This window comes from Sapajus apella, unplaced genomic scaffold (assembly GCF_009761245.1).
Source record: "Sapajus apella isolate SASKATOON/1434 unplaced genomic scaffold, GSC_monkey_1.0 scaffold1, whole genome shotgun sequence".
Classification (NCBI taxonomy): Eukaryota; Metazoa; Chordata; class Mammalia; order Primates; family Cebidae; genus Sapajus; species Sapajus apella.
The window spans coordinates 64,890,265-64,907,472 of NW_022436941.1; the positions used below are offsets into that span (position 1 = coordinate 64,890,265).

Here is a 17,208-nt window from a genome sequence, read left to right on the forward strand (position 1 = left end):
GGACTATTAGTTTGTAGCATATCTGGGGACATGAATATATTGGTAACCATTTCCTTCCTCTTTCTCTTTATGGAGCCTATGGTTTATCAACCATGTCTAATTTCCTGTGGCCTAAGCATAGTACAGGAGTCAAAGGTATTAGCCCATCTCTTCAAACTTTACATGGTGGGCAGTTACTCTCCATCTGGTTCTTGAGTTGTGGTGAATGAGAGGAAGCAGTGTTCCTCTTTTAATCTTAGCAGCCCATAATATTTTTTTCATACAGACCAGTTGAAAAACATACCTGTCTTCCTGTTTTTAAGTCAATTTTTCTGCTTCCATCCCGTAGTTCTCCCAGATACCCGAAGAAGAAACTCCTAATTCTAGTTCTACCTATGTAACAATTGGGAGAGGAGAGTGTTTCTAAAGCATTTGCGTAAAGTTTCCTTGTAAAGTTTAGAGTCTGACCACTGGAATCTGTTTTCTTTGATTTTTTCTTTTTGTTTATAGCTCAAAGAAATAGCACCAACCCACTAGACATAGAAGATGTACAACAGCACAGAGTTTCCTTGTAAAGGAAACTTTGATTTGATTAGTTTAAAAGTCTACAAAAATTAAATAGATTAAGATTTTTATTATGTTTAATAAGATTAATAATGCTAAATTGGCAAGAAGGAATTGTAATCTACAGTAGAAAATAAAGATTAGTATACATACTGAGTCTAAATTTATTATGTTTGCCTTTTTTCTATTAGTCTACATTTCTGAAATATCAAGTTGGTTATATCCCAGCAGGATCTGTGGTTAGATTGAATTTAAAATTATAGTTTGATTAGATTGGATTTAAAATTATAGTTTGAATTAAAGAGGTTGATTATCAGTAATCCAGATTGAGTTGATATAGTAACTACTTAAAATTAAAGCTAACTATATTTTTTTTATAGAAACCAAAATTCAGTTCTAAGAGTCACATTTGCCATATTTGTAATGAAAATTGCAACAGACAGAAGCAAGAACATGTAAAAGTCAATAAAGAAAGCAAAGAGAGTTTATTTATAAATATAAATAAAGAAGATGTATATGAATATTACCAAAAAGATTCCAAAAACACAAAATTTGGTAAATCCAAGCATAAACAATCAACTGTTAACCAGATATACTCTACAGGACTCAGAAAATGCAGTATCTATAATATCAAAGATTCCAACACAAACATGCCTAAAGGTATAGGAAGAAGAAACACACAACATAAAAGGACCCAAGTAGATGATGTAGACTGCAATCCAAGAAAGACACTAGCTGTCTCTCCTTCCAGGAGAATAAACAGATTGGTTACTTATCAACAGCATATTCCACAAACTCTTAGTGACCTTCCAGAAGAGTCACGTGAACCTTCTGGCATAACTCTGCCAAGCGTGAAAAATGGATTAGATAATAATATTGAGGTTTGTTCAGTTTCTAAAGAGACACACATCCAGAACCTGGATTTATCAGATAGTCAAGAAGTTCAATGCTTGGAATTAGAATCTGTTGGCCAAACTGAAGCTGTTTCTTTCCCGGGACTTTCATTACACAAAGAAATCAAGTTACGGCTTGTTACTACGGATAAGCAGCCTCACACTCTCCGGGAACAACACCGTATCCTTTATAAATCTCATGAAAACAGCAAATTGGTCCAAAAAGATGAGAGCTTTAACAAATGGGAAAAAGCTTTCCTATCCTTTGTAAAGGGAAATTCTGATAATGATGATGATGATTTCTCCACCTCTGAGAAGGCTGTAATATCTAAAAAGGCGACGTGTTCTACAGGCAGCAAAAACCACTATAATTTTAAGGAAAATTTAACAAATAGAAAAGAAATGGATTTTCAACAGTTTGTACTTTCTGAAGATCATTTTTCACAGGAAAATGAGGTAAAAGCAGTCAGCCTAACCACACTTCCAGAACAGGAAGCTGTTAATTTTTCTGATTCAGATAATGTAGTTATTTCTGAACAACGTATTGCAAATTGTGAACAATGCATATTTGGACCTTCTTTTGATCACTCACATGGTAATCCTGAGCAAAATTCCCTGGCTTGTATGAGAACACTTTCGACACAGGATGTTTCAAAATTGACTAATCATGTGGAGCTATTCAAAAAGCCACAGGATTGTATTGGCAGAGCACCGACTTTTTTAGTGAATCAAACAGATACACATATTGTGGAAGAGGTGGCAAAGAGTTGTGACACTGAAAGGAATTACATTGACAGAGACCAAAAATTGAGTTACTCAAATGAGCCTTTATCTATAGTTGTTCATTCTCAGGCAATAGAAACAACTAAAGCCGAAAAAAGGAGACAAAACCTAGAAAGTGAGACTATATGTGATATAGATTCTCATTCCACTGACAATATGAATAAAGACTTGGCCAACATCTCACAACTTAGTCAAAGAGAAAAGAAGGAAATTTCACACAAACCAGGTATTAGTAATATTGCTTAATCTGTACACATTTTGTATAGATTTACTTATTTTTATAGAAATTTCCAATTGAATTTTATTCAACATATGCCCAAACTGTGAAGAATGAGGATATGTGGGCCATGATTTGGGATGCCACTAAGCCTAGTAGTGATTACTTTGAAAGTCAAACCAATGTTATCAAAGATGGTTGCTAAGCTGATATTAACTGAAGTTAATAACAGTATTTTAAAATTATTTTTTATTATTTTATTTATTATAAATTTTGATATACATGCGCCAAATGTGCAGGTTTGTTACATAGGTTTACACGTGCCATGGTGGGTTGGTGTACCCATCAACCCATCATCTACATTAGGCATTTCTCCTAATGCTATCCCTCCGCTAGTGTCCGACTCCCCAACAGGCCCTGGTGTGTGATGTTCCCTCCCTGTGTCCATGTGTTCTCATTGTTCAGCTCCCACTTATGAGTGAGAACATGCAGTGTTTGGTTTTCTGTTCCTGTGTTAGTTTGCTGAGAATAATGGTTTCCAGCTTCATCCATGTCCCTGCAAAGGACATGAACTCATTATTTTTTATGGCTGCATAGTTTTTTATGGTATATATGTGCCACATTTTCGTTATCCAGTCTATCATTGATGGGCATTTAGGTTGGTTCCAGGTCTTTGCTGTTGTGAACAGTGCTGCAATAAGCATACATATGCATGTGTTTTTATAGTAGAATGATTTATAATCCCTTAGATATATACCCAGTAATGGGATTGCTGGGTCAAATGGTATTTCTGGTTCTAGATCCTTGAGGAATCATCACACTGTCTTCCACAATGGTTGAATTAATTTATACTCCCACCAACAGTGTAAAAGCATTCCTATTTCTCCACATCCTCTCGAGCTTCTGTTGCTTCCTGACTTTTTAATGATAGCCATTCTAAATGGCATGAGATGGTATCATATTGTGGTTTTGATTTGCATTTCCCTAATGACCAGTGATGATGAGCTTTTCTCATATGTTTGTTGGCCGCATAAATGTTTTCTTTTGAGAAGTGTCTGTTCATATCCTTTGCCCACTTTTTGATGGGATTGTTTGTATTTTTCTTGTAAATTTGTTTAAGTTTCTTGTAGATTCTGGATATTAGCACTTTGTCAGACGGATAAATTGCAAAAATTTTCTCCCATTCTGTAGGTTACCTGTTCACTCTGATGATAGTTTCTTTTGCTGTGCAGAAGCTCTTTAGCTTAATTAGATCCCAATTGTCAATTTTGGCTTTTGTTGCAATTACTTTTGGTGTTTTAGTCATGAAGTCTTTGCCCATGCCTATGTCCTGAATGGTATTGCCTAGGTTTTCTTCTTGGGTTTTTGTGATTTTAGTTCTTACGTTTAAGTCTTTAATCCATCTGGAGTTAATTTTTGTATAAGGTGGAAGGAAGGGGTCCAGTTTCAGTTTTCTGCATATGGTTAGCCAGTTTTCACAACACCATTTATTAAATAGGGAATCTTTTCCCCATTGCTTGAATAAACAGTATTTCTATCACTCTTTTGTTGCTTTTTAACATAGTACTTTTTAATATGATACTTATTTAGCCTCAGTTCACCTGCTATGAACAACATTTTCATAGCAGGAAATTGTTAGATCTTTTCACTTAAACTATTTACTGTATTCCCATCAGAGCTGTAACCAGCAAACTTTTTGTCTGTTACATAAAAACATTTTTAAAAGCTTCTATTTCCTTAAACAGTCCAGTGTGGAACAGAAACTTAAAAAAAGTAGAAATTTTATTTTCTAGTTGTATAACCAGAAAGGAGAACAATAACACTGATATTGTAAAATGTTTGTTTCAGATGAGGAATTAACTAATAATATCACTGGAAATGAAATAACGACAAGAAATTGTGAAGAGAGAAAAGAAAAAATGGAGTCAGAAATTCACATGCCTACTAATATCCAAGAACACAAAACAGTTCAGAATTTCAGAAAAAGACAAAGTTTCTTAAAAACTACCTGCAAAGGTTTGTATCCTGTAATTGTTTAGGTTAAAGTTTACAAAATCAGGCCCAGCAATTCACTCTACTTCAGGCAATTTCTAAACTTTCAGATATATTGTTTCTTTTTGTAGTTATTCATTAACTTATATGACTATTTCAGCGACATTTGTTGTTAAGGCACCACTTGAGAATCCAATAATCTTGAAGTATATTCATATCATATTTCTATGACTTCTAGTTTACTATATTAGAGGAGTTAAGGTAAACAGCAGACACAGCAAGAATATTTGGCGGGGACAGCAGGGGTGAAATGTGTCAGATTCTTTAGATACTTCATTCAGCCCTTTTAACATGAGGGAGGTTAAAGAAACATAGTCATTAGTTTGTTTTGTGTCAGACGAAGAACTGTGTGTTTCACAGTATGGACAAGGTAAGCATCCTTTGATAGTTGTTGGAGATAATTCTGTCATAAACAATAGGCTGAACCACTTCAGGTTAAACATTATTAACTGAATGTTGATTTGTATACTGTCTGTTAAGAGGTAGGAAGGATACTGGATTAGGCATTCTCTGTGAACATTTTTTCATTTTCCACCTCTCATGTAAACTGAAGCCCTTCTTATACACACCTTCTATAGTGGGTTGAATGCTGGTACCCCAAAACATGCCCTGTCCTAATCCCTGGAATTTGTGACTATTACCTTATATAGTAAAGGTGTGAATATTACCTTCTATGTAATATGTAATATGTAATATGCATATGTAATCCAGTTAAGGACCCTAAGATAAGGAGATCATCCTGAATTATCCAGGTGAGTCCTAAATTAATTACTGTGTCCTTATGAGAGAAAGATAGGGAGATTTGAAACACAGAGATGATGAGAAGACGAAGGCAGAGGAGCAATGTAGCCACAGCCAAGGAAGCCAAGGAATGCTGACAGCCATCAGAAGCTGGAAGAAGCACAGAAAGATTCTCCCCTAGAGCTTCCAGAGGGAGTACAGCCCCATTGACACTTTGATTTTGGATTTCTGGTTTCCAAATTATGAGAGAATACATTCTGTTGTTTTAAGTCACCCAGTTTGTGGTAAATTTGTTACAGCTACCACAGGAAACTTCACATCTCTCTAGCAGCACTTAATTATTTTGGCGTAATTTTTTTAACATGTCTATTATTCTACCAGACTGTAAGCCACTTGAGCAGAGAATTGAACTGCTCTAGAGGTAAGAATTTTAGATATTGACATCTGGGGATTCCCTAAAACAAAGGCAGGCTTACCTCCTGCTGATCACCCAACAGTGAATTCATCTATGCCATATTCCCCTCACCCTCCACAGATTTCCTATTTGGATTTAGTTTTCCTCATTAAAATATGAATGAATAGATAGTCAAAGATTGACAAGTATTTGCAGAAAGCACCAATATGAAAGCTATCAAAGTAAACTAACCAGACCAAAGGAACCCAGAAGAAATAGAAACAATACAAGAATCAAGAAATATCTAATTTTTTTTTCCAAAAAGGTATACTAAAGAGGGAACAATCAGAGAACAATACAGAGCTTTTAGTTGTTTAAAACAGAAATTTAAGTAAATAGATACTATATAGATATCTGTAGCAGGGTTATAAGGCAAAGCTTCACAAGTCTACTAAGGACCAAAAAAGAAAAAGCTGAAAAATAGGAGAGAAAAGATAAGAAAATTAGAATATCACTCCAGGATATCCAGGGAGAGCAGCGAGTGAACAGTAGAAGAAATCAGTAAAGAAAGAATATAAGAAATGAGACAGGCATTTCCATATTGAAAGTACCACTAAGTGTCCAGTACAGGGAACAAGGCACCTCACTGAAATTGCAGAACAGGAATAAAGAGAAGATCCTGAAGGCTTCCAGAGAAGAAAAAACTGATCACAGAAAAAAGGAGAGAAATCTGAGTATTTAATAGCATTATACTTATTAATAGTAACACTAAATTCCAAACTATAGTGGAGTTTTTGAAGAGGTTTAGTATGAGTACCATTTGTTTCCCTTTGAGTTTCTGTCAGATTTTGTTATTTTAAATTTTTAGTCAATGCTGTACAAATTTATGATGTTAGTAACATTGAGAAGTTGAGTTTTTGCTCCAAAATGTGTGTTACATGCCTACCTTCTTTGCTGCAAACACACCAGTAACAATAATTTATACCATGCACAGTAAGAATTACTGGGAGAGTTTTGTTGTTGTTGTTGTTGTTGTTGTGACAGGGTCTTGTCTGTCACCCAGGCTAGAGACCACTAGCACAATCACAATTCACTGCATCCGTGACCTCCCATGCTCACGTGATCCTCCCACCCTAGCATCTCTCAGTAGCTGGGACTGCGAACACATGTCACCACACGCAGCTAATTTTTAGATTTTTTTAAGAAATGGGGTCTCCCTGTGTTGCCCAGGCTGGTCTCAAACTCCACCTGCCTCAGCCTCCCAAAGTGCAAGGGTTACAAATGTAAGGAACCATGCCCAGCTGGGAGAGATTTTTCAACTCAAACTTGCAGTCTGCAAGCCTGTAACCTGAGATATAATTTTCAAATATATTCTCTCTCTCTGTCTGTTTCTGTCTCTCTCTAAATATATATACATATGTGTGTGTATATATATGTATATGTATATGTATATGTTTTTAATTCAATAAAGAATTTTGGATTGCTAATCTCTAAAGAACAATATGTTTTTGTCTGGATGCCAGTGGAAGAGATATACGAGACTGTCATTCTTCCCTGTGATTCATATAACCCAAAAATCCATTTTTTAGAGAACAGTTCTCTCATCTTTTTATCTCTCGCCCTAAACTATATGCATGGCTGATGACATTTAGGAAATAGGGCAAGAAGAGTTCCAAAGTTTAATGCAGTGGTTCTCAAACCTTAGGTTGCATCAGAATTACCTGAAAAGATTGTTAAAACACAAATTGCTGGGCCCTCCCCTCAAATAATCTGATTCAGTAGGTGTGTTAGTTGTCTCTGTTACACAGTTATTATATCTTACTTTCTGTAGGTCGGGAATCGGGCATGGTTTAGTTGGGACTGCTAACAGGATTGTTGATAGGCAGCAAAGTGTTGGTTAGGACTGGGGTCTCATCTGAAGGTTCTGCTAGGGAAGAATCCATATTTAAGCTCGTGTGATTGTTGGCAGAATTCAATTTCTTGAGGGTGGTTGGCTGAGGGCCTCAGTTCCTCACTGGTGATTGGCTGGTGGCCATCCTCAGTTTCTTGCTGTGGGGGCTTCTCCAACATGTCTGCTTGCATCGTCAAAGCATACAAGCTGAAGTGAATATAGCAAGTCTGTTAGCAAGACAGAAAATGCTACAATCTCTTTTAACGTAATCAGTGAAATGAAGTACCTTCAGTGTTGAAAAATTCTATTGGTTAGAAGCAAGCTATAAAGAGAAGAAGAGTACACAAAGTCATAAATACCAGATGGTAAGGATCATTAGGAGCCATTTTAGTCTGTCCTCCAAAGCAAGTTTGGGGTGGTCTGGAGAATTTGCATTTCTAACAAGTTTCCCCCATGGTGCTGATACCACTGATTTAATGAATATTTTCGGTTTCATCACCCTAACCCTTTATTTTGCTTTGCATCTCAGTCTGAAGCTTCTCTGATGCAGTTTCTTTCTTTCTTTTTTTTTAAGACGGAGTCAATCTCTGTCACCCATGCTGGAGGGCAGTGGCACAATCTTGGCTCACTGCAACCTCCACCTCCTGGGTTCAAGTGATTTCCTGCCTCAGCCTACCTAGTAGCTGAAATTACAAGCACCCACCACCACGCCCAGATAATTTTTGTGTTTTTAGTAGAGTGCTGGGATTATAGGTGTGAGCCACCATACCTGGCCCTGATGCAGTTTCTATAGAAAACAAACCTTGAGGTTCCTGGCTTTGGGTTGGAGATCTAGGATAAGAAGAATGGTTGCTAGTCAGTTGAGGGTTGTGGAAGGAAACTTAGAGTCTCAACTTTTCTATGTAAAAGATCTGATATAAAAGATTTTAACCAATTGCTCCACCCCCGCCCCCACTGTTCCACACACCTGCCTTCCATAGTGCCTGATGTCCCCAAGTGTAGAGTGCTTGAGTTCAGATTGGCTTGCTCTCTCTGCAATTCCTTTTGCAGGCACCTGGATTGGAGTGTTGCCCACTCTGCAAATCAGTTCACTCTTCTCCATCATTGACTTTCTAATTCCCCTAAATTTGTTGAAGTCTTTGTCCTTTATTGTTTCCTCTTTTTTTAATGTATGGTACTTTAAATTTTCTTTTACTCTCATTTTAGCATGGTTTTGGCAGGACAGGGAGAAAACATATGATCAGTTCATTACTTTTAGTTCCAACTTAAGTCTGTCTAACTTGTATTGCAAGGAAGAGATTTAAAAAACAAAATCTTTAGATGATAGTGTACAGCACATTTTGTGAAAGAAAAATAGAAAACCATAAGCTGTGGTTTGGTACTTGGCACCTATGTGATCAGGAATACACCCACTGAGATACAGAATGGCTATGTAGTGTGATATTTTGAGGAAGTTGTCATGTGTTTTCTAAGATCCTTTTTAACAATCAGCATTTGGCAGAAAATAAACCCATTTTGTTTGGCAAATTTACAGGAATGAAAACAGGTGGGATCAATAAGAGGAATGCCAGAGGGAAAAGCCGGCTTCATTTAGCTGCCAGAAGAGGAAATCTGTCCCTAGTGAAAGCCCTAATAGAAACTGGAGCAGATGTGAATCTAAATGATAATGCAGGTTTGGATCCTTTTAATTTAATTACTTTTATAATTTGAACTTACTGAAGTACAAATTTCAACACCCCCTGCCCCTTCCAATTTGATCCTGGCTGATACGTAAGTGATAACTTTGAACAAGCTTTTTTATATTAAATTAATGTTTAGTTGTATACTAAGATTTATCACTGTTAAAAGACCTTTCTCCTTTCAAACAGTTTTTAACATCCATTTGGGAGCATCAGAGAGGGTAAACAGAATAGGGAGTAAAGGAAATTAGGCCTTTTCTTTGGAAGCTTAAGTTTATCCTGTAACTTAGGTGAGAATGCAGAATTTTCTCATTCTTCTGTCCCTTCTTCTCTTTTCTCCTCCTTTTATACTGTTCCTTTTTTCTCCCTTTATTTTATTCTAAAACTCTGAAACTTTTTTCTCTCTTTATTTTTATTCTAAAACTCTGAAAAATTTACCTAACATTTTCCTAAGATTATTTTGTTAAGCACAACAGAATCTTATCTGAAGAATTCTACAGGGAACAACTCAAAGGTTGATTAAACCAGGTGTCATTTTAAAGAGAAATGTGGCAGTGCAAAGATACACATATGTAAGTCAGACATTTTAATATCTGAGTTGAAATAAATTGAAATGAGTAGTATTTACTCTCATTATGTTTGCATTCTGTGAGTCTTTTGCCCTGGTACTTGTAGCAACAATTATTTGTGATGAGATCAATTTGTTTTCAAAAATGAAGCATAAATTTTAAGCCCATAGTTTTTAGTATTATTTCTTGTTCAATACTTAGTACATACTATGAATCAATATGGATATTCCATTAATGCAACTAAACTTTAGTAATACAGATATTACATGAAAATTGATTTGTATGAGGAAGGGTTTTTGTGTTTTTCTTTTTTTAGGTTGGACGCCACTTCATGAGGCATCTAGTAAAGGATCTATTAATATAATTGTAGAGTTATTAAAAGCTGGTGCTAATGTTAATTGTGAAAATATAGATGGAATTCTGCCCTTACATGATGCTGTTGCAAACAATCATTTAAAGGTACAGTGCACATTACACTAAGATCTTGTTACTTTTTCTTAGGCAAATGAATGAAGAAAATGAAGATATTTTAAACTGAGAACTAAAATGATTCTGTAAAACAAGTTATTTTTAAAAATCTGCTTAAAATTACATATGAATATAACAATATTATATATGGATTAGAAAATCTATGGATCTTAATGAATCATTTTTCCATTATTTCTTCATCACAAAATTCCTGTAAGTCAGAAGAGAGTAAAAGTAAACACAGGCTATAAATCTAATACATTATGTTTTTAATTGTCTAAGATGATTTGCTGTCTGATTATAGTGATGGTACATGTGACAGGTAGACTTTTTTAATTCAAAATTTCCCAGTGGGTTTATTTCCAGAGCATTTGTTGTATCTTTTTCTCCTTTGTTTTTCTTATCAAGCAGCCATTGTAAAAATATCACAAGATTAAGAGGGTCATTATTTCAATGACGCCAAATTTCAAATTTCAACCTTAAGATTCTTCAGATGTTTATGCTCATCTTTTTGCTCGACAAATCATAGGAGAAAATTTTATTGTTATCCATAAGCAATATAGCCTTCAGTAATAATTATTGGTTTGAAAAATAGTTAAGGAAACCATCAAAAACAATATAAAAATTCCTTGGATCCCTCATTGATACCCGTTTATCTGTTTCTATATATTTTAAGAGCCTGGTAACTTTTTAATTTAATTTTGTGAAAGTATATTTTTACTGTTTTCAGCCTATACCTAGCCATGTGGAAGATGGTATTACTGAATTTATGATTTGCTGAGAAAAGAGATGTATATTAATGATCAAAAATATACCAGAGTGGGTGGCCTAATGTCTGATGTGGCTTCTTTTGGCTAAAAGAAGCTATATTAGTTTGTTCTTGCATTGCTATAAAAAACTGCCTGAGACTGGGTAATTTATGAAGAAAAGAGGTTTAATTGACTCACAGTTCCACAGTACAGGAAGCATGGCTGAGGAGACCTCAGGAAATTTTAAATCATGGTGGAAGTGAAGCGTAGTAGGCACATATTCACATGGAGGAGCAGGAGAGAGGGAGGGAAGGGGGTGATGCTACACATTTTTAAACAACCAGATCTTGTGAGAATTCTATCATGAGACAGCACTAGTGGGATGGGGCTAAACCATTAGAAACCACCCCCATGATCCAATCACCTCCCATCAGGCCCCACCTCCAACACTGGGGATTGCAATTCAACATGAGATTTGATTGGGGACACAGAGTCAAACCATGTTGGAAGCTTTGGCCTTACAGTATTTAAATTTAAAAAGAATAGACAAATTATCAAGATCATATGGTCCTAAAATGGAAGAAAGCAAACAGAATCATTAAAGTGATGAACCTACTGGTTATTTATAGAGGGAAAAGACCACTTAAAGTGAAACCACTTAAATGACAATCAGAATTGCATAGTGGGAGGCCAGGCATGGTTGCTCACGCCTGTAGTCCCAGTCCTTTGGGAGGCCCAGGTGGGCGGATCACGAGGTCAAGAGAACAAGACCATCCTGGCCAACACAGTGAAGCTCTGTCTCTACTAAAAATGTAAAAATTAGCTGGGCATGGTGGTGCGTGCCTGTAATCCAGCTACTTGGGAGGCTGAGGCAGGAGAATTACTTGAACCTGGGAGGTGGAGATGGCAGTGAACCAAGATTTTGCCACTGCACTCCAGCCTGGTGACACAGCAAGGCTCCATCTCAAAAAAAAAAAAAATTCATAATGGGAAAATCAGTTTTTTGAACATTATCCTGAGGAATGACACATAAAACGAAAGTTGATTGTCTATTTGTATTTATGTTGGAGGCCACCAGCATTACCCCTACCTTTGGAGACTTGTTAGAAGGACTTACAGGACTTAGCATGTTGTACTCATGGCTGAGATTTATTATAGCAATGTAGTAAGGATACACATCCAGGTCATAAGAGAAAAAGACACAGGTAGAACCTGGAGGTATCAATGTTAAGGTTTTCTTATGCTCTCTTCCTCATGAAGAGCCACACAGGGCTTAATCTTCCCCCAGCAGCGAAAATGTAGTAACATATATGTTTTGGTTCTACCCAGAGAAACTCATTAGAGACTCAGCTCAAGATTTTATTGTAGGCACCCTTTGCCTAGCATATACCAAAATCCCAGACTCTCAGAAGCATAAACCACATTGCTTGTGTAGACAGTTTAAGCACAATGAGCCACCCTTATCAGCCATAGTTTTATATCAGTGTAGTTATATATCATAGTTTTATTTCAGTGAACTTAGTACAATCTAAGTTCACAGATGCTAGCTAATGGCCAGCCTTGCAAGCAGTCTTTCAGGATGGCAGTCTCAGGACTTCTATGTTAACTCTTTTCTAAACAGTGTTTTAGGTTCTAACTGAAACATGTACTAATTTCTAGCAATAGACTGAATAAAGTTTGTCTTACTGGCCTAATTCTTCTGGCAAAGTTGTATGATAGCACATAGGACATCCCTTATCTCACAGTTGATTTTTGCATCAAGATATCAAGGAAGATTGTGAGTGGAAAAAACATGAACTCAAACTGTGTTTTTTCCTAGTTTCTCAGTAACAACAGTCAACACAGAAGACTTCTGTGACCACATGTGTGGCAGTTTCATTATACACACCAAGAAAGCAATCAATTCTGTAGCAGATACCAGCTAGGTGTAACAAAAAGACAAATGAGGCAATTAGAAAGCAAATATCAAGCTGGTAGATTTAAGCCCAGCCTTACTGATAATCATTTTAAATGTAAATGATGTAAATACTGCAATTAAAAGGCAGAGATACATTAGATGGAGAAGCAATACTCAGCTAAATGTGGCATACAAGAAACTCACTTTAAGCATAAAGGCACATAGTCAGGCATGGTGACTCACACCTGTAATCACAGCATTTTAGGAGGTTGAGGTGGGAGGATCACTTGAGCACAGTAGTTCGTGACCAGTCTGGGCAACATAGTGAGACCCCTGTCTCTAAAAAGAAAAAATAAAAAACCTCTCTCTCTCTCTCCTTTCCCTCTTTCTCTCTCTCTCTCTCTCTCTCTCTCTCTCTCTCTCTCTGTGTGTGTGTGTGTGTGTGTGTGTGTCTCTCTCTCTCTCTCTCTGTGTATGTGTGTGTGTGTGTGAGTGTGTATGCACAGATAAGCTATAAGTAAATTAAGTTTATGGAAAAACCTGTGCTATGCAAAGGATAATCAAAAGGAGTGGTTTTGGTAACTAATATGGTTAGGCTTTGTGTCCCTACCAAAATCTCATCTTGAATTATAATCCCCTATAATCTCCACATGTCAAGGGAGAGACCAGGTGGAGGTAATTGTATCATGGGGGCAGTTTCACCCATGCTGTTCTTGTAATAGCGAGTGAGTTCTCATTAGATCTGATGGTTTTATAAGTGTTTGTTAGTAAATCCTGTGCTCATTCTCCTTCCTGGTACCTTGTAAAGAAGGTACCTTGCTTCTCCTTTGCTTTCCACCATAATTGTAAATTTACTGAGTACCCCCCAGTCATGCTGAACTGTGAGTTAATTAAACTTCTTTCCTTTATAAATTACCCCGTCTTGGACAGTTCTTTATAGCAGTGTGAAAACGGACTAATACAGCAACATAAGACAAAGTAGAATTTAAAGCAAGTAATATTGCCAGGGATAAAGAGACATATTTCATAATTATAAAGGAGACAGTTCACCAGAAAGACATAACAATTCTAAAAGTGTGTGCATAGAAAAACAAATTTCAAATAGATGAATAAATAGAACTGAAATGAAAATAAATAGGCCGGGCGCGGTGGCTCACGCCTGTAATCCAAGCACTTTGGGAGGCTGGATCACGAGGTCAAGAGATCGAGACCATCCTGGTCAACATGGTGAAACCCCGTCTCTACTAAAACTACAAAAAATTAGCTGGGCATGGTGGTGCGTGCCTGTAATCCCAGCTACTCAGGAGGCTGAGGCAGGAGAATTGCCTGAACCCAGGAGGCGGAGGTTGCGGTGAGCCGAGATCGCGCCATTGCACTCCAGCCTGGGTAACAAGAGCGAAACGCCGTCTCAAAAAAAAAAAAAAAAAAAAAAAAAGAAAATAAACAAATTCACAATTATAGTTGGAGACTGCAATTCTTTTAATAAATTATTTTTGAATTATACACCCAGGGTTTGAACAACATTATCAACCATGTTACCTACTTGACATTTATTGAAGATGCCGACAACAATGGCAGAAGATCCATTCTTTTCAAATGCTTACAGGACATTCACCAATATAGACCCATATGTTGGACCATAAAACAAGTTTTAATAAATTTAAGATAATGAAATCAAACAAAATATGCTCTTTCACCAAAATGAAGTGCAATGACTAATCAATAACCAAAAGATTTCTGGAAAATCACTGGATATTTAGAAATTTAACTGTATACTTCTGAATAACTCATGGGTCACAGAAGAAATCAAAGGGAAATTAGAAAGTATTTTGAACTGAATTAATATGTCAAAATATATGGAATTTAATGAAACTAGAATTTATCCTGGGGGACAAAAATCATCCCCAGTTCAGGAGCACTGAGTTTTACTTATAGAACAATTGAACAAAATAAAAGCATTGAGAAATAGACCCTCATATATATGTGCTCAGTTGATTTTTTTTTTTTTTTTTTTAGTCAGAGTCTCATTCTGTCACCCAGGCTGGAGTGCAGTGGCGCAATCTCAGCTTCCCGCAACCTCCACTTCCAGGATTCAGGTGATTCTCCTGCCTCAGCCCCCTGAATAGCTGGGACTACAGGCATACACTACCATACCTGGCTAGTTTTTTTGTACTTTTAGTAGAGATGGGGTTTCACCATGTTGGCCGGGCTGGTCTTGAACTCCTGACTTCAGGTGATCTGCCCAGCTCGGCCTCCCAATCATTTGATATTTAACAGTGGTGCAAAGGCAGTTCAATAGAGAAAGTATATTCATTCAGCAAGTGGAATTGGAATTCTTTCAGCAAATAGATTTCCATTTTTAAAATGAACCCTTAATTTTCATCATATATAAAAATTAACTTAAAATGGATCATAGTCCCCAGGCCCAGTTCTCCATCTCCAGCAACCCTCAGGGCCTGAACACATCATTCAGGTGAAATCACCATGTCCATTCACCATTTTTGGCACCTAAGCACTCCTCCTGGGGGCCTAAAGACATGCTCACTCAACCTGCCACTACCACTGCAGCTAGCATTCACCCACAGACAGCACCTGTGGGCCTGGGGACTGGCCTGCCCAGCCCATCATAGCCATCAACAGCAGCATAGATGGCTTGGGAGCCAGAGTACTGCCACTGCTGCTGCCATCACCCATGCCATGTTCACTGCCCAGGGGCCTGAAGATCCTCCTACCTACATAGCCCATCACTGTTACTGCCAGCACCCAAACAAGCTGCTTAGAGGCCCTAAGCATTGGTCCACCTGGATTCACTAACACTGGTGCCAACATACACCTTCCTGGGGCCTAAGGACAGGCATGCTCAGTCCACTGTTGCCACCACTAGGGCTAGAGGACTGGCCCACCTGGTGTCCCTCAGAAAAACTTCTCCACAGCTCCCACTAACAGTTGCCCCCTAAACCACTGAGAAAATCACAGACACCACGTGACATTTTACAAGTAAAGAAATCCTATAGAAACTACACTATAGCACATACCTAGAATCAAAGCCAAAGTGCCTTCCCCAGCCAACACAATAGAAACACATCTTCATGAAAAAGTCCTCTTCGATGAAAGCAAATTCAAAAAATTGAAGAAGTAGCTGTTAGACCAGGTGCACAGATGTCAATGTAAGGACACAAGAAATGTGAAAAAGCAAGGAAGTATGGCACCCCCAAAGAAACACAGTAATTTTCCAGCAACAGATACCAATGAAAAATAAATTCATAAAGAAATTTCAGAAAAAGAGTTCAAAATAATGATACTAAAGAAGCTCAGTGAGATTCAAGAGAATTTTAAAAATACAAAGAAATAAGAAAAACTCAGGATATGAATGAAAAAATTAACAAAGAGATAGATATTGTTAAAAAAAAAAAAAAAAAAAAAACTTCACTCTATAACTTGGCCAAAGGAGATGCCAAATCAGAGTGACTGTTCAGCAGCACCACCTTCTACCTTCTGCAGAAGGTTTGTTCCACTGGTTTCTTGGGTACAACCCCCTAGCCAGCCTTTCTGTACTGCTGGATATCTCCTTTGGGACCTTCCCATTTGGGACAGTGACACTCTGATTGTTTTCAACTGCGGCAAACCTGGGCATAAAGTGCCATCTGAGTGCTGAAACAGTGACCCAAGAAAATTAACAGATAAATTACAAAGAACCTCTAATCAAACATATGCAATAAATACCAAAGTAAGTCAGACAGAGAAGACTGGAATAAATAATCCTTTAATGCAAAGATAAACATACATCTACACAGCAAACAGGGAACCATTATCTCCTCAAACAGACAAAGCAAGGAATCAGTGACTGACCCTAATGAGACAGTGCTATGTGAACTCTCTGACCAAGAATTCAAAGCAGCAGTTTAAAAGAAGCTCAGTGATCTCCGAGATAACACAGAAAAGCAATTAAAAATATAAAAGCATAAATTTAATATAGAAATATAGCAAAGATTGAAATAATTTTTTACATCAAAGAAATCTTGGAACTGAGAAATATGTTTGCTGACCTGAAAATTTTGTTGGAAACTCTCAACAATGGAATAGATCAAGCAGAGGAAAGAATCAGTGAGCTCAAATACAGGCTACTTGAAAATACAGTCAGAGGCCAGGCGCGGTGGCTCAAGCCTGTAATCCCAGCACTTTGGGAGGCCGAGGCGGGTGGATCACGAGGTCAAGAGATCAAGACCATCCTGGTCAACATGGTGAAACCCCGTCTCCACTAAAAATACAAAAAATTAGCTGGGCATGGTGGCGCGTGCCTGTAATCCCAGCTACTCAGGAGGCTGAGGCATA

The 17,208-nt window shown here is 37.3% G+C and overlaps 1 protein-coding gene across 2 annotated transcripts in view; it reads left to right on the forward strand.

Annotated features, from left to right (window-relative positions):
* The window catches only part of ANKRD31 (ankyrin repeat domain 31), a 188,232-nt gene that overhangs the window by 114,877 nt on the left and 56,147 nt on the right, over positions 1–17,208 (forward strand). For both annotated transcript variants that reach the window (XM_032278213.1, XM_032278203.1), the window contains 4 exons: positions 924–2,445; positions 4,285–4,452; positions 9,049–9,186; positions 10,079–10,221. In XM_032278213.1, coding sequence (XP_032134104.1) covers positions 924–2,445; positions 4,285–4,452; positions 9,049–9,186; positions 10,079–10,221 — 1,971 coding nt within the window. The remainder of the gene's footprint in view (positions 1–923; positions 2,446–4,284; positions 4,453–9,048; positions 9,187–10,078; positions 10,222–17,208) is intronic.